At 47.5% G+C, this 23,243-nt stretch overlaps 1 protein-coding gene across 1 annotated transcript in view; it reads left to right on the top strand.

Annotated features, from left to right (window-relative positions):
• Positions 1-20,564, top strand: part of IGDCC3 (immunoglobulin superfamily DCC subclass member 3) — a 248,679-nt gene extending 228,115 nt beyond the window's left edge. The window contains exons 12-14 of the mRNA XM_075342856.1: positions 2,059-2,170; positions 4,951-5,140; positions 19,196-20,564. Coding sequence (XP_075198971.1) covers positions 2,059-2,170; positions 4,951-5,140; positions 19,196-19,321 — 428 coding nt within the window. The 3' untranslated portion in view covers positions 19,322-20,564. The remainder of the gene's footprint in view (positions 1-2,058; positions 2,171-4,950; positions 5,141-19,195) is intronic.
• Positions 20,565-23,243: the final 2,679 nt, after the last annotated feature.

Raw genomic sequence — 23,243 nt, 5'->3', positions numbered from 1 at the left:
GCAATCACCACATATCGCATGTGCGACGGGTGCGGGTGCTATCCAGCTGGACATCGCTAGTAATTGCTAGCGATGTTGCAACGTGTAAAGCCCGCTTTAGACTAGTACATGGTGGGCCCCGAAATAAATGTATCAAAATGGCACCCTCCAACAATATTCTGCACCCTCCAACAATATTCTAGAGTGGAGTTTGTCATATTGAAGCTTTACGTCTGAGCTGCCATCTAGTACGGTAGAAGGGAGAAGATAATAAACATAGCTTGCATGAAAAGATTAATTGTAATTTGTCATTGGAATTCTATGCTCCTATTCCACAAGGGGAGGCTGTCAATCACTGAATACAATCATCCCTTTGACTTCTAAGCTCAGAATGATTTCAACTAATAAAACATAATTCATAATTCATCATTAACATGCTGAGGAGATCGTCAGTGTTACAACAGGCTACAATATTACAGCATTGCAGTGTTCTCTATAAGTGATCAATGGGTCACAGCTTCAAGCTCCAGGGAACTAGTAAAAAATAAATAAAATACATTTAATAAAAATATATATTAAAAATCAAAAATTTTGAATTACCACCTGTCCTTAACTGTAAATGGTAAACTGAAAAAATAAAACACTGTGTATTTGGTATTGACACTTGCATCAATATTCAAATTAATAAAATATCAAAATATTTATTTCGTATGGTAAAAAAAATCTAAATTGTAGAATCACTGTTTTTTTGTCATTTATAGCGATGAGCAAGCGCTACCATGTTCGGGTGCTTGGGTCTCATAACTAGCAGTTTGACCCTCGACTCGTTTATAGACTATACTGGATAACAATGGGGAAGTTGAGCATTTTTCCGGAAGAGCTTCCAGAAAAATGCTCAAGTTTCCCACTGACTTCCAATATACTCGGTAAATGAGTCGACCCTGTCTGGGCATCCAACTGCTCGTTACGACTACTGAACACCTCAGCGAGGTCGTGCTCACTCATCACTAGTCAATTCATATGTTAGCAATGAAAACTATAGCTGGTCCCACAAACAAGTCCTCATAAAACACTAAAGACCATAAATTAAAAAAGATATAGCTCTATAGACATGTAGAACAGAATTGCCTTTTTGTTTAAATTTTACCCAACTGGGAATTTTTTCCGTTGTTCAACACATTATGTAGTAAAATGAATTATGTCATTCAAGACAAAGATTCGCAGTCCCCTAGTATAAAAGGGACGTCAGTAGTCTGTGTCTCTCTGACAAGAGCACTGCAAACCTCCTACTACGACTGGTGTGATGTCATGTGTGCGTCATTCTGCAATGATGAGTTTAGAGGGAACCAATCATCAGGCCTCAGCCAAAATAAAAATGTTGCTTCCTGGTATCAGCTATGTTGGCTCAGGCCCCGCCCCTTCTAGTCACATGTGTTTGACCTCACACAGGTCCTGCAAGTCAAAAATTAAATCGATTGTATAATACTTATGCTTATTTTAGCAGAGGGAGGGGATAACTATGAATACCCCCCTGCTATTATCTGATCCTCAGCTGCTGTCACTCAAGAAGCTGATGATTTTATAAACTTTACTTTCTTGGATTTCAAAACCTAAACATCCGAGCTGACCACTACAGGTATGTATAGAATCAGCCTGATAGTGCCAGTATAGCACTGACTTTAGGCTATATACGAAAATCCTGGTGTTTGGTTCCCTTTAAGCCGGTAATTAGAAGAGGCACTGGGGATCCCTGCAGGTAGGAGGAGGATTGTAGGGTTTTGATCTACGGTCCACAGACTACTGATGACTTGGGTCCTGTACATTTTTTTGCTCACCTCTATTCAAGACAATAACTCATTTGTCAAAAAAAGTCAAGGCCTCACATTGCTGCGTAGATGGAGAAATAAAAAATTAATGGTCTTAAAAAAAGGGAAGGGAAAAAATTAAAATGAATAAACAAATTTAAGGTTTCTCGAAGGTAAAAATATCCACAAAAAATAGTTCCCCAAATCATAGAAGACTTTGTATATAACGGCTTATTTCTGTACACAGTGCTAAACCCATCCTGCAATTGTGTAGGTGATGAACAGAGGGCACAGTCTTCTACAACCGGCATCATCATTGGGATCCACATCGGCGTGACCTGTATCATTTTCTGTGTGCTGTTCCTGATGTTCGGATATCGTGGAAGGTAGGATAAAAATACATTTCTATCATATAAAAAAGAACAGGTAAAATGTTAAAAGGAAATGGGACACTTCAAATAGTGTTTGACAGGATGAGGATATTAGAATATATTGCAATCTAAGGCAACACCCATTGGGGCTTATTATTGCAGATTAAAATTGCTAGCTTTAAATATTTGGTGGTATATAGAATATGGGCATTTGCCTAGTCATGCAGAGGTGTAGATAGAGGATACTTTAAAGGATGGTTTTCTTCTAAGAACATCTCAGCTTTAACTGTTTTTTTTTCTTTTTTACTTATTATAGTATAATGTAATTGAATTTTAAGTTTTCCCCAAAGCCTATAAGAATTTATAGTGTGGTGCTAAAGATGCAAGAAGAAACAGGTTCTGAACATGGCTAGATGTAAAGCTTTTGTAGTTTTTTTGTTCCCCTTTGTCCCATTTTTATGACAATGATAATTACAGAAGTACCAAATCTATAGCAGCGGAAAAACTAAACATGTGAAAATGTACAAGCCATGTCCCCAGGACAGCTTTTCTGGTGTGAAATCTGGCAGTTCAGGGAGATTCCTGGAACTTTGTGTGACCAGGACTCCTATAGAAAATGAATGGCGCCGTTATAAATACTCACTAACTGGCACTTTAGAGCCCCCATTCTCATGATCTGTGGGGGTCCCAGCTGTCTGACCCCCATCAGTCATACATTTATCATCAGATCTGTGAATAGGTGATATGTGTTGTTTATTGGACAATCCTTTTAATAATGATCCACATTAATGCCCACATGCGCATTAGATTCAAAAGAAGCAATAAGCATATGAACCAGTAGTGTACTGCCTATTGTGGCACATCATGCTGAGCCCTCATCATACCCAGCGTGTACTAGATATTTTATACTGCTCGGAACTAGCACTGGTCATACCACTTTAAAACTTTAGAGGCTGTGGTGAACAATGACCACAGCATGTTAATAGTTAAACAGGAGGCTTCCTGTCACTCCTAATGGGCTCTCCTGACTCAATTGTGGCAACCTGGTAGGATGATGTCATGGTTGTTATGAGCCCAAATTCATACTATTTGTCGGGCCCCAGCAGTGGCGTACCACTAATAGCGACATACCATGTGACTGTTATGGGGCCCATGAGTTGGGGGCTCTGGTGCCAGTTCCGATACTGGGCTCCCCCTGCCCAGCATCACACATTGATGGAACAGTGAGTCCCTCTTCTATCCTTGTACCTGTGCATCTGAGCTCTGATGTCTCAGCACAGACAGCTCAATGATATCACTAGATTGCGCTGCAGATCACAAATTGCAGAGACCAAAGCAGCAGGACAATGAGGAGAGGTGAGTATTCTATTTATTTGTTTGATTTTAAATCATTGAGTACCATTACACTGTTTAGAGGGCTATGTGGAAGCCATTCTACAGGTTGCAGGGCTATGTGGGGGCCTGTAGCAATGCCAGGTAGGACTGGGTTAAATCCTGTCTTGATGAGATGCACCAGGCTAGCTTTGACTAAGAATCAGGGCATGTGTTCACTTATGTCTCTGAGTCTGCTAGGGATATTGAGCAGAGTGCAGTTGTGGAAACCGCTGGGGGACAAGGCAGTTCAGAAGGGGCAGTGCATGGAGTTGAATATTTCTGCTTGGTTCTGGAAGCTGCTGGAGATCAACCTGAAGGAGATACTGATAGTGTTGAGCGGACCTGGATCCGCAAAATCCGGATCCTCACGGTTTGAGCGCCCGATCCGAGTCCGACCAGTACCCGGGATTCGGGGTGCACGATCCGGATTCGTTTTTTTTTTTTTCTCTCTCTCTTTCTCTCTCTCTCTCTCTCCATTCATTGACATGGCCGCGGATTCCGGATCGGACCCGGACTTCGTCGGAAACCCGATCCGGATCCGCCGGACCCGGATTATGACCGATCCGCTCAACTCTAGATACTGAGCCTGGTAGGACCTGTTATGTGTGTAAAGTTTGCTCCAGGAGACTGGACTGTAGTCTTTTCGGGTGAGCTCGCACTGACATATGTGCATGCTGAATTAACTCTTTATTTGCTATTATACTTTTGTGTCCAGATGAGGCTGTTTTGTTTTTTGAATCCCTTAGAGTTTCATGAAAACAAAAAAACTGCACATTCGCACCAAACCGCACTGCTCGTGTGAACATTACTTACTGCCTACAAAAGTGTAAATCCCTGCAGTCATTATATAGTTTGCAGGGCTATGTGGGAGCCACTATTCTATTTTCAGGGCTAAGTGGGACTATTATACTGTTTGCTGGGCTATGTGGGGGCCATTATACCGTTTGCAGGGATTTGTGGGGCGAGTATACAGTTTGCAGGACAATGTGGAGGCCATTATACGATTTGGAGGGCTGTTTAAAGGGACAATTATACTGTTTACAGGGCTGCATTGGGGACAATTATACTTTTTGGAGGGCTTTGGGGCAAATTATACTTTTTGGAGGGTTGTGTGGTGGCCATTATACTGTTTGGAGGGTTATGAGGGAATCATTTTTGTCGGGTGCAAAAATAGGGCTTTTGCTATGGAACCCCATGATTTCTATGTATGCCCCTGAGCCCCATGATTTCTATGTCTGCTGTTGATATGAACATGTGGTGATTTTTGATCCTTGTGTCCAAAAACAAAACTAAATTTGGCAGAACACATGAAAGAATGTATGGGCTTACAACCTAAATCAGGTGTTACGTAACAGAAAAACTTTTTGTATCTAAATGTGCCATAAATAAAATGTTTTTGTTTCTGCCTTTACTTCTTGTAGATTAATGAAGTGTAAGGCATCACAGGACCAGATATCAACTCCACAAGTTGCCGGTGGCGTTAATGGCAGAATTTCACACCGAAGTACTCAAAATGGTGCTACATTGATGGATCATAATGTTTCAGAACTGAAGGGGAAAGTCAGCGATCTCAATGAGATGGAACATCTCTTTCCTCACTCACCACGTCAGGTGAGATATTTTATGCAGTTGTATCAGAAAGATATTGTACTTATGCATCGTAGGAAATATCGCTAACAATCTACGTACTCTCAGTTATAAAAACCCTGCACAAAAAGGAAAAGTACTGCGTGCGGAATGAGTTTAATTACATACTGTACATATATGTATTGACTACATACAAGCATTCACCATGTATGCACAAATATGTGACTGCACATTCACTGCACATATAGGATAGATGCACATCATTACTACATGAATGTATACAGTATTTAGATACAAGGGTCCGACACATTCCATACAAAGTATTTATGACTGTCAGATCCTTAACCCTAGAATGCGCAAGCATAACAATCTACCATAGAAAACAAATGACCTAGCAGGCCTGCGAGGCCTCAGGTATGCGTTCTAGGGTTAAAGAGAAACTGTGGGTTTCATTTCTATTTTATAAATCAATAATAGTGTGGCACCCTGGACAAGCCAGGTCGTCACAGAACAACACCAACACACCTCACACTCCCGGTCAGGCACACCGAAGTCAGACAAAAACCCTTGTTGCCTTCCTCCAGGGGCTGATGTTCACACCAGGGGGTGGGCCAGGCGGTTGGTCCCGCCCACCGAGGAGTTCACAGTCCTGGAGGCGGGAAAAGTAAGGAGTTCAGTTTGGAAGTGGAAGTGAGAGGAAGGAAAAGTGGTAGAGGAGCAGACTGAAGTTGGTCCGGGTGTGTGGCCCGGACGGATCAGCAAGGTTGGCAGACGGTGGTGACCGTCTGCAGGAGTGGCCTATTGGAGCTTGCCGTAAGGACCGTGGATGGGCGGTGGCCCGGCGGTACCAGACCGGTACGCAAAGAGAAGCCAGCACCTTCCGGCAGGGGCTTACGGACCCCGGCAAGGCTATGAGTCGCCGTGAATTTGCCAAATCCGTTAGCGAAGGGAACCTCCTGGGTTTCCCAGCAGCCAAGTCCCAACAGAAGGCAACAGTCCAACCGAGAGAGGGAAACACAGTCACCGCCAAGGCTAAAGTTCCCAGGGCCAGAGCCTGCGGGCAAAAGGGGCTCCTTCAGCACCCATCCAAGCTGGGGAGCGGGTTACCGGTGGGAACCCATTGGAACCGTCACAGGTGCAGGGAAAGGCAGTCACCATCAACCTGCCGGGAGGAGAAACACCGCAGCCGTCTGTGGGACCCGTCCATCCAGCCGTTTGTTTTACCGGGGACTCTGTGTACATCATTGGCTGAGTGATTACCACCGTGCCGTGCGGCACAGCGCTGCCCCCGCGACCCTGCACCGCACCAGGCCCCGTAGCCCACCTGCAATCCATCCCTACCCCATCACCGGGCCCCGGGACAACCAACCCCCTACCCACGAAGGGGAGAGCTAACACCCAGGCTGCTCCCTGTCATCGCTCCCGGGATCCCCGTCCAGAGCAGCGGTGGTGTCACAACCTCACCACAACCGTGGGTGGCGTCACGGACAATCTCAAATCCCCACAATCAATCCCCACCCTTTTCACTCACGGGTGAGGAACGCCGCTCGAGTCTCCGGGATCCGGCCCACCGCTCGAGCCACCACCGAGCAGCAGCCGCAGCAGCAGCGGCCGGACCCCAGCAGTGGGAGAGCGCAGCGTCCCCTCCTCCGCCCGCGACAATAGTACACATGAAAATAAGCAACTTTCACTCTTAGTTAATGGGCAAAATCTGTATTCTCTGGAGACAGCTTTTAACCATGATTTGAGAATTTTGGGAAAGAAAGATCAATCCAGGAGGAGAAAGAAGTGGCTTTTTCTAATAACGTATAATACAGAGCTTCTTATATTTTCATGTGTACTACTGATTTATGAAAACAAAAAAAATGATAAATGACAGACAGACAGACAAAGACACAGACAGATAGATTTTACAACTATTAACCAAATAAAAAGTTACATGAAAAACAACAGTGGTGTCCCCCCTATGTTTGGTAACCAGCAAAGGTAAAGAAGAAAGTTGTGAGCTAATATTATCAGGATGGGAATGGTTATTGGGCCTTTCCCAGTCTAAAAATACCAGCCTGCAGCCGCAGAAGTGACGCATCAGATTAGATGCGCCAATTCTGGCGCTTTGCCTCGGCTCTTCCCGATTGCCCTGGTGCAGGGGCAATCAGGGTAATCAAGCCCAGGAGTTAGTAATAGAGAGGTGTCTATCAGACACCCCCTTTACTAACTCAGTAGTAAATAAAAAGACACACACAATTATTTTTTATTTCAATAAATACTCCCCAAAATTTTTCCTTGCTTACCTTCTTATTAAAAAAAAACAAAAACATACAGTTCCGCTGTAGTCCAGGGAATCCGCCGCCGTACACAGAATCCGTCGTAGCCCAAAAAAGGTATCTAAAAAAACACAAACATACAAACACAGAGAAGTAAAACAAGACACTTACCCTCATTCCCCACTTTATTCAAAAGAAAAAAATCCCAACTAGTTCGACAGACTCTAGAGCGAATCCCACAAAAAAAAGTATATGGAGCATTTTTTTGACACTCCATATACTTTGCATAGAGGCAAGTCCGTGTCACGCTGCGCTGAACGAAACCCGGTGCCTCTGGTTATTGGTGACATCACTAACATTACTGCATCAGCATCAGCATCGCCAGGTCATCAGGTCACTCCAGGGCTACATCAGATTAGATGGAAATTTTTGTTTTTCTTTTTAATAAAGTGGTGAACGAGAGTAAGTGTCTTGTTTTATTTCTGTGTGTTTGTATGGTTGTGGGGTTCTTTCAGATATCCTTTTTTGTACTATGATGGATTCCCTGGACTTTTTTTTTGTATGGCTGTGTGGGTTTTTTCTTTTTTTTTTTATTACTGGCATAGTATTGGAGGTGACTCGCCCACCCCAGGGCTATGGGACACCCGACCCGGTGCCGGGCCGGACTAGTCCGGGGGTCATCAGTGGTGGCGGGGCCCGACTCCGTGGCCCTGGTGGATGTCAGTTAAATATGGCTGGTGACTTGGGGTTTGTGTTCGTGACGCCACCTGTGGTATGTGGCTATAAAGCCGCCGCTGCTGTGTGAGGCCTCCGGGGTGATGATATGGCAGCAATGGTGGTACTGCTCCCCACAGGTAGAGCAGTGCCCCGGGGCACAGTTAGTGCTCGTGAGAGTCTATAGTGTAATGGAAGGCTAAGCAGATAAAATAACAGAGACCACTCCAAGGGTGCAGTTTCAAGTTGTTTACTCACACATCCTGGTATGCGCACACTGGTGCCCTCAGACGACTGGAACCCACTGTCAGGGACCTCCGCCGTTTCTGGGTGATTCCTGGAGTGAAAACCGGTACCCTTCTCTCTAAGGTGTCTCTGTCTTCAGCTGTCTTCCTAAGCCTAGCTCTTTTAGGATGAACCTGCTTGGCCTCCACTACAGCCTCCAGGCTGGGGGGGTCACCTGTCGGATGATTGTCCCCTTTCTAGAGGTTCTGCTGTGGGCTGTGGCCCGGGGAGTTTACAACTTTCCCTGGGCCTCGGTTTTTACTGTTTGGAGAAGATTTTGCACTCCTCCGGTTTCTAGGGACCGTCCCCTGTTGCAGCTTGATCCCTCCACCGATGTTCCTGTGGAGCAGGCCACCACAGCTCAACAGCTATCCGTGGCCCTGGAATCCCTTCTTCTCTCTGCTTGGTGTCACCTGGACCCTCTGAGTCCCAGGATCTTCACCAGGAAGCATCTCTTTTCTTCTTCTTAGCTCCTGACTGACTAGAGCTGTCTTTCCTTCTCTCCTTCTCGTCTGCCTCCTGCAGACCTCCTCCTCCTTCCCCACTCTCTCTCAGACTACTCAAACTTGACCTTCCTTTCTTTGTTTGCTCTCTGATGGCTCCTCCCACCTCCCCAGTTGCTAAGCTGTACCCTGTAGGAGCAGGGATGGGTCTTACGGCCCCTCCCAGCATGCAGCATGGGAGGGTTGCTGCCACTATCCCTGGTCCCAGTGTGTACCTAACAATGGGTGTTGTGTAGATTTACCAGGGGACCGGCGTTCACTCCTTTCCTCACCCAGAATGGGCATCACACCGCTGGATGGGGTGCAATGTCCTGTGGCGATGGAAGCCTCAGGGGCGCCACACTCCCCCACAGCGAATCCCAGCACGTCCTCGGGCTGAAAAACAACAGAAAATGTGGAAGAAACTGCAAAAACATTTTTGTTATGCATAACATAAAACAATAAACTTTTCTTCCCTTTATGGGAGGCACAGATACTTGAACGTTGCAAAACTTTCTTACAAAGAAACTCTATATGTGCACTTCCAGTCCATTGCACGGTTTGGGCACTTCCCCCATAATTCTGGTAGGGGGCACAACAGGTGCAACTATATACATCTTGGCTACAACAAGTCCAGTAGCCTGGCAGTTCGTTCAACTTTTTAAACTACAAAGGGCAACATACCAGCCATTAAGTCCAGTGGCCTGGTGACACAGGACACATTACATTCACATTCACCGGGGACCACATTCCAGTCCAGTGGCCCGGTAACACATACACATGGGGGGTGACATCTTCAAAAAGTACACGGGGCAGAACTTCAGGGAGGGGTGTCATCTTCAAAAAGAACATTAGGGCAAAACAAAAGGGACTTCTTCACAAAGTGGTGAGGGGCAGACAGGGACTATATACAGTTCAGGTCTTCTTCCTTCATTCTACTTGCGGGGATAGATGCGGGGATCCCATTCCGGCATTGCCCCAGGCAACAGGTATGCCGAGGAAATCATAGTCTGGGTCTCCCGGGTGCTGGTCACTGACCTACTGCGGGTCCCTGCAGCCTGGGTAAGAGTGGGGCTGCTTGCAGGCACAACACGGCGTTCTTGCAAAGGACTGCTTGTTTGCAGGGGGCTGCTGGCTTGCATGGGACTGCTGTGGTCTTTGGGGTCGCGTTTTGGCAGGGCCCTGGGCAGCATATAAGCCATGGAGATCTTGGTCTGCGTCTCCTGCGTGGCTTTAGCAGGGCTGCTGGCGGGGGCGGTACTGCACGCTGGCATAGTGCGGCGCCACTCCGGTTCTTCTGGGGCTGCCTCTTCCCGCAGGATGTGGACATTCAGAGCGTACCAGCCACGGCTCCCCATCAGCCTGGTGTACTCCACGGTGTCACCAGGCTTAGCATCACGCTCTGGGTGGCCTCTGGGGAGGTGCTCCTCTATATCACGGCGGGCAACAAAGACATCCTTGCCCAGTCCGGGCTCTCTGATAAAGCCCCAGCCGCCTTTCTGCCGGAAGTCTATTACCTGGCCCCTTCTCACTGGGCCCTGAGATCCCTTGAGGGCCTTTCGGATTTGCTCTTTGGAGGCCAGGTTGGACGCCTCCTCGGCCCTCCGCTTCTCCTCCCGGGTCTCCCGCTCCCGCTGGTACTCCTCCACCATTTTCTGGCAGGCCAGTACATTAGCCATGGGGGTCTCTTTGGGGCGCAGTGGCTGCTGCAGTCTCCCGCTGTCAATGGGCGCTGCGTCCCAGTTCACTCCCAGTGATGTTGCTCCCAGGAGGTTAACAGGGGGACTTGGAAGGGGGCCCACTAACTGTTCGGGGTCCACCCCACCCCAGGCGCCGTCTTCGGGGGTCTCCGACAGGCCTCCGGTGCCCCACAGGGCGTCAGCGGGGCTGGCGGGTGATGCTAGCGGGACGGTGGAGGGACTTGGCGGTGGCGCTTGGTAGGGCCGTGGGTCCGGATGGGTCAGGGTTGTAAATAGCTCACCCGGGCGCTGCTCGGCGGCCTCCATCCTGCGGCCCACGTTCTCCGGCGCCATTGGGTTCTCTCTCCGCCGGTCCACCTCCATCTGCATGGTGCTCAGCCTCCGGGCCAGGATCTTCATCTCCTCCCGAAGCAGGTCCAGCTCAGGATCCATCTTCCCGGTCCCTGGTGTGCACTTCTGCAGCCTCTCTGCCATGCTGACGACCTGGGGAACGCTTGCTGGTACACTGCTCGGGTGCTCGACTACGCCACTCGGCTGCACCCTTTCCCTTTTCGGAGGCGGGGCCGGAGGCTGCACTAGCATCTGGCGCCAGACTGGCGCCCAGCCCATCACGGCCGGCACCGCTCCGCTTGCTATCAGGTGCCTCTTCTTTATCTGCTGGTCTGGCATTTAGACTCGGGTTGCCAGCCAGCCAGCTTTTCTAGTCGCCATCTCTTCTTCTTCCGCTCTCCATGGCGAGCATTCCTTCGCGCTCTTTTCTTAGACAAGGGGGCGGGGCTTATTTTTGCGCTCTTTCTGCAGGCACGCCCCCCTTCTTCCCGCGCTCAGTGCCTTCAATGGCGGCAGTTTCTCACTATTACACAGTCTTTTAACACAGTTTTGTCACACGGTTCTTCAGGCGCACAGTACCCGGTGGGACCGGGCACGAAATCCTGTTCATGACGCCAAAGTTGACTCGCCCACCCCAGGGCTATGGGACACCCGGTGCCGGGCCGGACTAGTCCGGGGGTCGTCAGTGGTGGTGGGGCCCGACTCCGTGGCCCTGGTGGGTGTCAGTTAAATATGGCTGGTGACTTGGGGTTTGTGTTCGTGACGCCACCTGTGGTATGCGGCTATAAAGCCGCCGCTGCTGTGTGAGGCCTCCGGGGTGATGATATGGCAGCAATTGTGGTACTGCTCCCCACAGGTAGAGCGGTGCCCCGGGGCACAGTTAGTGCTCGTGAGAGTCTATGGTGTAATGGAAGGCTAAGCAGATAAAATAACAGAGACCACTCCAAGGGTGCAGTTTCAAGTTGTTTACTCACACATCCTGGTATGCGCACACTGGTGCCCTCAGACGACTGGAACCCACTGTCAGGGACCTCCGCCGTTTCTGGGTGATTCCTGGAGTGAAAACCGGTACCCTTCTCTCTAAGGTGTCTCTGTCTTCAGCTGTCTTCCTAAGCCTAGCTCTTTTAGGATGAACCTGCTTGGCCTCCACTACAGCCTCCAGGCTGAGGGGGTCACCTGTCGGATGATTGTCCCCTTTCTAGAGGTTCTGCTGTGGGCTGTGGCCCGGGGAGTTTACAACTTTCCCTGGGCCTCGGTTTTTACTGTGTGGAGATGATTTTGCACTCCTCCGGTTTCTAGGGACCGTCCCCTGTTGCAGCTTGATCCCTCCACCGATGTTCCTGTGGAGCAGGCCACCACAGCTCAACAGCTATCCGTGGCCCTGGAATCCCTTCTTCTCTCTGCTTGGTGTCACCTGGACCCTCTGAGTCCCAGGATCTTCACCAGGAAGCGTCTCTTTTCTTCTTCTTAGCTCCTGACTGACTAGAGCTGTATTTCCTTCTCTCCTTCTCGTCTGCCTCCTGCAGACCTCCTCCTCCTTCCCCACTCTCTCGCAGACTACTCAAACTTGACCTTCCTTTCTTTGTTTGCTCTCTGATGGCTCCTCCCACCTCCCCAGTTGCTAAGCTGTACCCTGTAGGAGCAGGGATGGGTCTTACGGCCCCTCCCAGCATGCAGCATGGGAGGGTTGCTGCCACTATCCCTGGTCCCAGTGTGTACCTAACAATGGGTGTTGTGTAGATTTACCAGGGGACCGGCGTTCACTCCTTTCCTCACCCAGAATGGGCATCACACCGCTGGATGGGGTGCAATGTCCTGTGGCGACGGAAGCCTCAGGGGCGCCACAGAGGTATCTGCTAGACACCTCTCCATTACTAACACCAAGGCTTGATGCCAGCTGACACTACACAGCTGAGATCAACCTCATAAACCAATGATATGGTGTTTGACAAGCTGGGCTTTTGCTTTACATACCTGTCTGAAGTAAGACAGTGTTTTATTCACACTGGTAACAAACAGAAAGAAACAGAGTTTACTGTGTCCCTGCTATTGCCTACCAGAGCCGATTCCCTATTGGCTTAAAGTGGGCAAACACAGTAAGGCCAGTGCTTCTTCTTTTGCACTTCTGGCTAGGTGCCAATATATGTCCTAGGTGAAGAATCTAGTCAAACCCAGTCTAGGATATCTGCGGAGATGGAGGCTGTGGTGAAAGCGCTTATGGAGGCCATTCAGCAGCAGATATTTAATCAGCAGGAGGCCACTCAGCAGCAGCAGATCTTTAATCAGCAGCAGCAGGAGGACACTAGGCAGCAGCAAATATTTAATCAGCAGCAGGCAATAGGAAGCTATCCGGAAGCAATAGATGTTTAACCAGCAACAGCAGGGGACCAACCAGCTGCTGGTACAGCACATGATGACGTACCAGTTAGCAAGAACTCCACAAATGGTTTACAATACCCAGAAAGCGGTTTGTATGGCTATCCCCAAAATGAAGAACACCAATGACATTAAGTCTTATCTGGACATGTTCAAGAGAGTGGCCAAGAGGGAGGGTCTACTCCAGGATCAATGGACGGAAGTCATCGCTGTGTTTCTGGCATCAAGACCCCAGATGGCCTATCGTTACCTGCCGGCTCAGGAAGCATTGGACTACGCCGTCGTCAAGGGTGAGATCCTGGCAAGACTTGGTGTAAATGTGTTAGTTGTGGCCCAGCGGGAACATCAGTGGGAGTTTGGGCCTTCCAAACTGGCCAGGTCCCAATGTTATGACTTTCTGCACCTGATACAGAAGTGGTTGTAGCCTGAGGTACTCTCCCATAGCCATGGTGGACCGCATAGTAGCTGATAAGTTCTGGAGCAGTATGGGGCTACAGCAGTATTGGGCTACTGAGGAACTCTGGGAGGGTGACAGGAAAGTCTCGTAAGTCCCCATGCACGACCCATTGAGCAGAGCCCAGGAGGGCCGCACTGTACTTATCCGGGGGGAGAACGGGCCCCCGTAGTCTTCTGGCAATGCTAGGAGCTAGACACTGTAAGAGCCGACTGCCGCCATCTGGCTGAGGCCATGGACACAAATTTTGGTTACCGTCATTCCCTGTATGCTAAAAGGGTCTGTGCGACTTGCACCCCAGTGGATCCCAGTGATGAACATTTCTGTCGTATTGAGGTAGAGGGCACCCCGGCTGTGGCCTTACTGGACTTGGGAAGCTTCAAAACCTTCATGCGGGAAAAACTGGTGCGACCCCCCCAAGTTCACTTGCCGGAAATTCAATGTGTTGTGCATTCATGGTGACTTAAAAACTATCCCACCACACTAGTAATGAAAAATACACTTGCAGGGAAACAATACCATGAGGTGGGAGTAGTTATGAATGTGCACTATAAACTGATAGTTGGGAGGGACTTTCCGTTATTTTCTGCTCTATGGCCAATGGTTATAGCACCCGGTGAACATGAACATCAGTGCCAGTAAAGGTCATGAAATATTGTGCAAGAGGGGTGCAAGAGCCTTGTGGCCCTAAGGAGGAGGTGCCAGCTGCAGGGGTAAACTCCACTATGGTGAAGTAGAGAGAGAAAACTCCCATTGGTAGTGATTGGCGGGGAAATACAGGACTTACTGCCGGGACTCAAATTGTCAAACTTAAATGTCCCTGGTGAAAATGTTAATACGGCAGAATTCCTAGACCTTACTTTGTCCCAGGCCTGGGAAAATGTGGTAATTGTTGATGGGGAACCCCAACCACCCAGGGAAGATACCATGTTTCTGTGTTTTGAGGTGACCACAACCTGGTGTATCGACTTGACAAAATACGTGTGAAATGGTAGAACAATTGGTGATTCCACAGTCTTATTGCAAGCTGATAATGGACCTGGCTCATCAACATACTTGGCAGACAATTGGGCCATAAGAAAATCTTGCACCAAATTCTGAATCAGTGTTACTGGCCAGGCAACTTCCAAGAAGTAACATGGTATTGTGACTCTTGTCCAGTGTGTGGGTGACCAGTCCCCAGCTACATTTTCAAAGCTTCTTGGTACCTCTGCCGATTTTATAGGTAGCATTCGAAAGAGTGGCCATGGATCTGGTGGGTACTGTAAATATGTCTGAAAGGAGTCACTGGCATATCCTAGTAGTTTTTGATTATGCTACCCGGTATCCTGAGGCAGTTCCTCTACATTATATGTCGGCTAAACTCATAGCCAAAGAACTCATAGGCATGTTCTCTTTGGTGGGGATTCCTAAAGAGATCTTAACAGACCAGAAAACTTACTTTATGTCCAAGATCATGAAGGAGCTCTGCAGGATGTTAAATTTTAAACATTTGTGCATGTCGGTCTATCATCCCCAAACAAACGTGCTGGTAGAATGGTTGAACAAAACATTAAAAAACATGCTAAAATGGGCCATATCCAAGGAGGGGAAGGACTGTGTCTCTTGCTGCCCTATATATTGTTCACGGTGCGAGAGGTGCCCCAGACATCCCCACAGGTTGGCAGACATAGCCAAAGAGTCATGGGAGCAACAGCTTCTTGCCACTTGTGTGGGGGGGTGAACTGTTCTTAATTAGGCCAGACGTATGGTTACTTTGTTTGTTGAATCAAGAGAAGTTAGTCATTATCTCATGCCAGACTGAGTACTGTTGTCTGTTAATTGCAGATTTTCTGATAAATGGGTATTGCTTCAGCCCCTTTGACTAAATAATTCAGAGGAAAATTATGCAGTCGAATTGAACTAGCTACCAATGAGAGAGCAAGGTCATTGGGCGTGGAGTATGTCATTGGGTGTGGAGTCATCCAACCAAACCAACTAAACAAAGTACAGGTGACTCAGAACTGTCACCGTCCCGTCACAATGAATCAGTAAGAGCTTTCTTGGGGTTAGTTGGATATTACAGGTGGTTCCATTGATAGACTGTCTAAAAGGGAAAAAAGTCTGTAATGGTCCTCTGGAATGATTAGCCTGAGGAACCATGTCATTAAAGCCAGTGTTGTGTGGAACACCTGTTCTGATTACACCTGACTTCAAAGTGAATTCATCGTGCAGACAGACGCATAGGAGGTGGGTCTAGGTGCAGTCCTATCTCAGGAGATTAACAGGGAAGAGTATCCCATCGTCTTCATGAGCCAAAAGCTTACCCCAGGCAAAACCAGGTACAGTATAGTGGACAAGGAGTTCCTTGCTATTAAGTGGGTATTCGAGTCTCTCCACTATTATTTGATGATGAGGACGTTCCACCCCATGTCCTATTATTACCCTCTTATGTGGGTGAGTCAAACTAAGGAGAGGAATGCTTGGGTCAACAGGTGGTTCCGGTACATGCAAAATTTCAAGTTTGCAATGGAACATCAGGTTGGCACATTGCGGGGGAATGCAGATGCGTTGTCTCGAGTCCACTGCTTGGCATGTGTTCACCCCCTCAGGATGGAACAAAGGGGGAATGGGTATGAAACACAGTGAAGGGTGTGGTGCTGGATGGAAGGTACATTTCTTCCAGTAAGTGCCTCTCACACTGGTGAGCAGCATTGAAGGAGGTCAAACCTTGCCTATACCTTCTCTACTAGTCCTGGTTTTTGGGGAAACGCCTGAGTTACACATCTACATGATTAGGACAGCAATAGGCAGCCAGAATTTTTCACCGGGTATGTTTTTTGGAATCCAAAGCTGAAGCAAGTTTTGTGGGAATAACATACTTGAATGGACTGGCATGTCTGGGACCTATGCTATGCTGTTTGACAATGCTTTATATAACCGTGAGAACATGTGTGTGCATCTTTACTGTACCCCTGCCAGTGCCTACCAGAGCTGATTCTCTACATTGTCTATTATATTTGCACATCTCTAACACATACAAATATTTAATTTCTTGAATGCATTTAAAGGGAACCTATCACCACTTTTTTGGCCTATAAGCTGCGGCCACCACCACCGGGCTCTTATATACAGCATTCTAACATGCTGTATATTAGAGCCCAGGCCGGGGTATAACATAAAAAACACTTTATAATACTTACCTAACGGTCGCTCTGTGGGCCTTATGGGCGTCTTCGTTGTCTGATGCCGGCGCCGCCTCTTTTGTCCATCTTTGTGCTCCTTCTTCTCTAGCCGCGGTGCGTGGCGGGTCCAATGTCATACACACTTGCCGGCATTCAGGTCCTGAGCAGGCGCACTTTGATCTGTCCTGAGTAGGGCAGATCAAAGTATTGTAGTGCGCATGCGCAGGACCGGCGAGTGTGTATGATGCAGCAGCGTCATGCACACAGGCTTCAGAAAGAGGACGAAGATGGCCGAAAGAGGCAGTGCCGGCACCGGACAACGGAGATGCCCATAAGGCCCACCGCAGCGACCGTTAGGTAAGTATTGTAAAATGTTTTTAGGTTATACCACCGGCCTGGGCTCTTATATACAGCATGTTAGAATGCTGTATATAAATGCCCGGTGGTGGTGGCCGCAGCTGATAGGCCAATAAAGTGGTGATAGGTTCCCTTTAATTCTAGTTTGTGTCACATGGATGGAACACGGATGTCACACACGTCATCTGTGTGCTGTACATATTTTTCAAGGACCCATAGACTTCTATTGACCTATTTCATTTGTGCTGACGCTAAAAAATGAAAATGTTTCCTTGTGGATCACACAGACACACATGTGGTTCACAGATTAACACTGCCCATGTGAAAACACGAAGGTATGTGTGCCGCCTTCATGCCTGTAGCAGCCGGGCTGCTCGGATCCGGACCCGCTGTGTGGCTCGAGGGATCCTCCGGACCCGGGGGTCATGCGGACACGCCAAATAAAAAGGGGGACATATTTGTAAGGCCTTGGCCGTATCCTGATCGTGTTGCCAGTTTTTGGGGTGTGCCGCCCCCACACCTGCAGCAGCCGGGTTGCTCAGATCCGGACCCGCTGTGTGGCTCGAGGGATCCTCCGGACCCGGGGGTCACACGGACACACCAAATAAAAAGGGGGGCGTAGTTGTACGGCCTTGGCCGTATTCAGTTCTTGACGCCACCCACGGTGTGTGGTGAAGTGAGACACCACCGCTGCTGTTGTGGGACACCCGGGGGAGATGTAGTGGCAGCTTGATGTTAACCCCTCCGTTGGTAGGGATGGTTGCCCCGGGGCCCAGTGTCTCTGTGCAGGGTATGGCAATGGCAGGGCCCTGCGTGCCCGGACGTACCAGGGGGTGTTTAATTACTCACAAGTAAATGAATCACACGAGTCTTTTGGTAAACCAAGGTGCTGGTGGCCGGCCGCCGCGGCCGGTTGTACTCTGGTCCCCCACCCGGGCTGGTGGTCGCCGTATTTTCCTCTGCACTATTGTTGTTGTCTGTTTGGACTTCCCGGTATGGAACACAGGAGTCCACTCCCGGCCTTTTGTGTACCTGAGGAGCCGTGACCATCTGACGCTGACCCGTGGGATCTGCAGGCTCTGGCGGTGGCCCTATCCCTCTCTGTGGGTGGGTGTCTACTTTTCGGGACTTAGGTTGGGACAAGACCTAAAATCTTTCCCTCAATCGGTTGATTAGCTAGGCTGTTGGTTCCGGTCTTGGCTTCAGGATCCGAGTACCCCCCTCTGTGCATGGTTTCCGGGTCGGGTCTCTGGTGTTGGTACCGGCGGGCTCCATCTTCCCGTCGCCTGCCAACAGGTACCACCGTCTGCTACCTAGCCAAGGTACCAGGGCTCCAACCCTGGCACCGTTCAACTTGAGCTTCTCCTCCGCTGGAGCTACACCTAGCCCCAGCCTTCACTCCTCTCAACTTACCTCAACTTAATCTGAAGCTTAACTGCTTGTTTTCCTGTCCCGGGCTGTCTAGACCCCCTAGATGGGCGTTCGCTAACCGCCTGGTCTCGCCCACTGGTGTGCCTGTCTTGCCCTGAGGGGGGTGACTAGGGTTTCAGGTCGGCTGTATGTTTCCTAGGTGAGGGAAGGTGTTATGCGGGGGCCTAATGTGTGACTACCTGGTTTTGCCAGGGCGTCACATATGCAGATCCCCATTGAGCTTCATTAATATGCATGTGAACATGTCTCCAGTATATGTGAAAACGGGGACATGTTAAGGGGTCTTAGGAGAACACAGCAGAATTTTTGTTCCCGGACCTTTCAACCTTTGCCTGTTGGTAAAGGGGATATAGCATGTTATTTCTGCAGAAAATTAAGCCATTGCCAGAGGCAAAATAAGAAAAAATAAAGCCAGAAAACTTCTGTATGCAAACCTCACCTATGTATAGACAGGTTGCATTGGTCAGTTGAGTGACGATATGAAAAGCATATTAACATGTATTTTTCTCTTCCCCATGACAGTGTCCTCCTTCACACTCTTTGGATGTAACTCTGGTGTCTGCCATCATTCCTGATGAAATCAGTTTTGCTGAAGAAGACCCTCCTGGATCTCAGGCAATCAACCATCCACCTGCTGTCAAGGACTGAGCCCCCAACTTCCCCCAAAAACTGAACTGACCCAGAATCCCTGCTGCTCCTTTCAGTTGTGTTTGTTGGGAGCTTTTTATACATCTCAGGTCTCTATTTTCCAAACCCTGTGATTCTCTTGTACCCTTTTGATAGAGTTTTGTACTTTTTTAATTATTATGTGAGAACATTTGGCACTTATAGACTGTTACTCTTCAGAGACTTTGGGCAGCCACCTTTTTCACTCACAACACATGGTATTTGCCTGCTTTTTAAGCCCTTCGGATGCAGGGCTAATAGATGTTCTAGGGAAATTTACTCAATGAGATCATTACCCACTGACATTTTTAACTCTGTTGTAATTACTATTATCATACCAGATGATTGTTTAGGCTCTCAGGGAGATTCCGGGGAAGCCTGCTGCTCTTGTAGCCTGTTCTGAAGATGAGATGGTTCATTAGTTTTGTTTTTTTAATTTGTCTGCTGATAAGTCGGATACAAACTGTATTGAGGGGTCTGTACAGAGGTCAATCTCCATACCTACCTCAACCGGGATGAATGTTTTCAAGTATGATCTGTATGTTATTCTGTGATATTTGATCATGCATGACTAGTGCAAACACATAACTCCCTATAGAATACAATTTAGGGGATAAATGAGTGCATTTTAGTGACAATATTAGAAAAGTCCAATGACTGCACCCATCTAACGAGGAATATGTGGCAAATACAGTTTTAACACCAGCAGAATCTGGATGTAACGTTGCGTAAGACTCCTATCAGATTATGTTGTCAAATTGTTACTAAAATGTCACTAAAATGTGGAAGAAAAGCACATTGAATATTAAATGAGTGGTTTACTACTCTGCAATAGTGGCCACATCCCTTTAAGGGCTCATGCGCACGTTACGTACTTACATGCATTTACGCTGCTTATTGCACTGAAGTGTAAATGCATGAGTCCTGCGTCCCCTGCACAATCTATGCAGATTGTGCATGAGACGTGTGCACGTTGCTTTTTTGAACGCAGCGATTTGGGTGCTAAAAGTTTGACCCAAATCCGTGCGTTCATAAAAGCAGCATGTCAATTATTTGTGCGTTCTGGATGCAGCTCCCACTCTGTCTATGGTGGGGGCAGCAGCCATAGCGCATGAAATCGGCTTTTTTAAACAAAAATACAACAGTGTTTCTGCAGCGATTTGAAACGCACATGTGCTGTCAAATCGCTGCAGAATATTCAGCAGCTACGTGCGCATGAGCCCTAAAACTGATAGGGAAGGCTTTTGTCAAATATCTTGTTTAGCCAATTCTGCCTCTGAGTGGCGCTATTGCGGTCCGCTCATCTTCATGAAGTTACCCCCTCTGGATCCGGTGATGTTACGTCAACCTCCAGTTGACCTGACATCACTGAAGCTGGCCCCAGTCTCTGTAAGTGACAGGGCTGTGGGCGGTGTTTCACCACTCATCACAGACCAGCGTCACAGTCCAGCATGGCACGCGCTCCCTCCCTCACAGCAGAGCGCCGCAAGCTAGAGCGATGCTGGCTGTGACGAGCGTTGAAATACCGCCCACAGTCCAGTCACTCAGGAAGACTGGGGCCGGCCTCGGTGATGTCGGGTCAACTGGAAGTTGATATGTCCTCAATGGATCTCAGAGATCACAGAGTCTGGGGGGGGTCACTTCATGGAGATGAGTGGACCGCAGTAGCGCCGCTCTGAGGCAGAATTGGCTGAACAAGGTATTTAGAAAAAGCCTTCCCTATCAGTTTTACAGAGATGTGGCCACTATTGCAGAGTAGTGAACTACTTCTTAAATCAACACTAAGGCACATATCAAAGCACTGTGTACTAAAGGAGGACTTAACGTGTTCTGTATAGAATACTTTGTCCCACAACTTTGGGCCACAAGACTAATTTGGGGATGTTGGCCACATGGTGGGTTGCTCGGATGAGCTCAACTCATGTAACGAGTATAATAAATGTCAATGACGAACTCGAGTATTTTTCCAGAAGATCTTCTGGAATAATGGTCGAGTTTGCACTGACTTCCATTATACTCGGTACACAAGTTGAGCCCAGTCCGGGTGTCCAACTGCTCGTTATAAGTACCGAGCACCCAAGCATGGTAGTGCTCGCTCATCACTAACAGCGATCAATGTAGGTATCACATCAATAAAGCCGTCCTTATGGACATGGATATGTGACCCAACACCCCAACTAATTTCTGAAGTCTTGTAAAAAGTCAGGAATTTTTTTTAGCTTTTATCACCTACAGTTTTTTCACCATACCATAAATTAATTACAGGGTAATTAAACAAAGGCTGTCAGGCTACATTCACCCAGAGGATTTGGAAAAGGATTCACTTCAAAAAGTATTCAAAGATCCTTTGAAGCGTTTATATGGATTTTTTACTTGATCGACTTCAAAATCCATGTCAAACTTTTTATGTGAACTTTCCCTTGCTCCTGTAGAAAACAAAATAACCACATTTTTTGGCACAAAAGGTGCAATTTTTAATTTCATACTGCTACAAAAAAAATTTCTTAAAAGTGATAGGGGTCTGGACCAACCGCAGCTCAACAGATTCACTATTATTTAAGCCAAATAGTAATTTTATGCTAAAAGCATGCCAAGCGATCTCATATTCATTATCATTCCTGATAGTAAAGTAACAAGCCACAAATATTCCTCGCTATTTGGTTCCTGATGTTATTCTGAGGTAAATTTCCCTTTATTTTATTTTCTAGTCCAGCGTGATGCACTTCCAAACTTTGTACACAAACTTCTACCTCATTTTTTAATACTTTCTTTCCCTTTGTAGAATTTAAAGTGTGGGTTTTTCTGGTTTTGTTCTGTAAGTGCGTGTGAGGCTTTATGGAAAAAAAATCATCCTGCGTGTGATTGTGATTTGGATTACTTGCTCTTTTTTGTCTTTAGCACTGGGCTTAAGGAGAAGTATTGCTGACATGAAAATAATCTATCTGCTGTGAGAAAAAGGGAGATTACTGAATTTATGTTCAGTATCAAATGGTGGATGCAGACTAAACAAAACAAAATGAGGCAAAGATGACCATGAGGTGTATGATGCACCAAGTATCATCAAGTGTGAATGGAAAATTCTCCTACTCCTACGGCAAAATTGGTCCATATAGAGTGATACTTTGCATCCACTCATTCATATATTGATACTCCTTAGTAAGGTATCCTCCTTAAAAAGTAATACACCCCTTTTTGTAACAGCACCCACCAACATATTGACCTTTCTCCCAATGCCCACCCTTTCTTGAACCTCAGCCTTCCCACCCCAATTTTTTGGCTCTACCTTCTACAAGAAATTTTCAGGATATGTTGACAAATGTAGAACTGCTCTAAATCTTGGCAAACAATAGGCAGCTGTAATATTAAGGCACCGTATACCTGCTATACTATACCTATGTCTATTTGCTATAAGAGTATAGTGACAGGTTCTGGGTCTGGGTCTCACTTTACCTTGTGAGACTGTTCTATTTTAAATGTATTCCCTTTCCTTTGTGGTAAGAGAAGGTTAATATCAGTTTTCCCTGCTAGCAAGCAGTTTCCTTACAAGCTCAGGTGTTTCCGGTTTGGACCACTCCCAGTCCCTTTATATACCTTCTGCTACCAGTAGAGGGGGCTGGTTTTTCTCTTTCATTTGGATGCTTGGCCTGGAGGTGAAAGGAGCTGGAGGAGCCTTCTCTTAAAATGTTGTGGTGGCTGCAGTTTTGTGTCTGACTGCAGCAGTTTGTTGTTGTTTTCCCCCTGTCTGTCTCTGAGCAGGAACCTGCAGCCCTGAGTGACCCTACAATAGTCTTGGCTAAGGAGTGGGTAGGTAAGGATCACTTGACTGCACTGAAACAACACATTAGGGAAGGAAGAAGACGGGGAAAACAAAAACAAATTGCTGCAGTCAGACCCGAGACTACAG

Source organism: Anomaloglossus baeobatrachus, chromosome 4 (assembly GCF_048569485.1).
Source record: "Anomaloglossus baeobatrachus isolate aAnoBae1 chromosome 4, aAnoBae1.hap1, whole genome shotgun sequence".
Classification (NCBI taxonomy): Eukaryota; Metazoa; Chordata; class Amphibia; order Anura; family Aromobatidae; genus Anomaloglossus; species Anomaloglossus baeobatrachus.
This window is presented reverse-complemented; position numbering and strand designations above follow the sequence as displayed.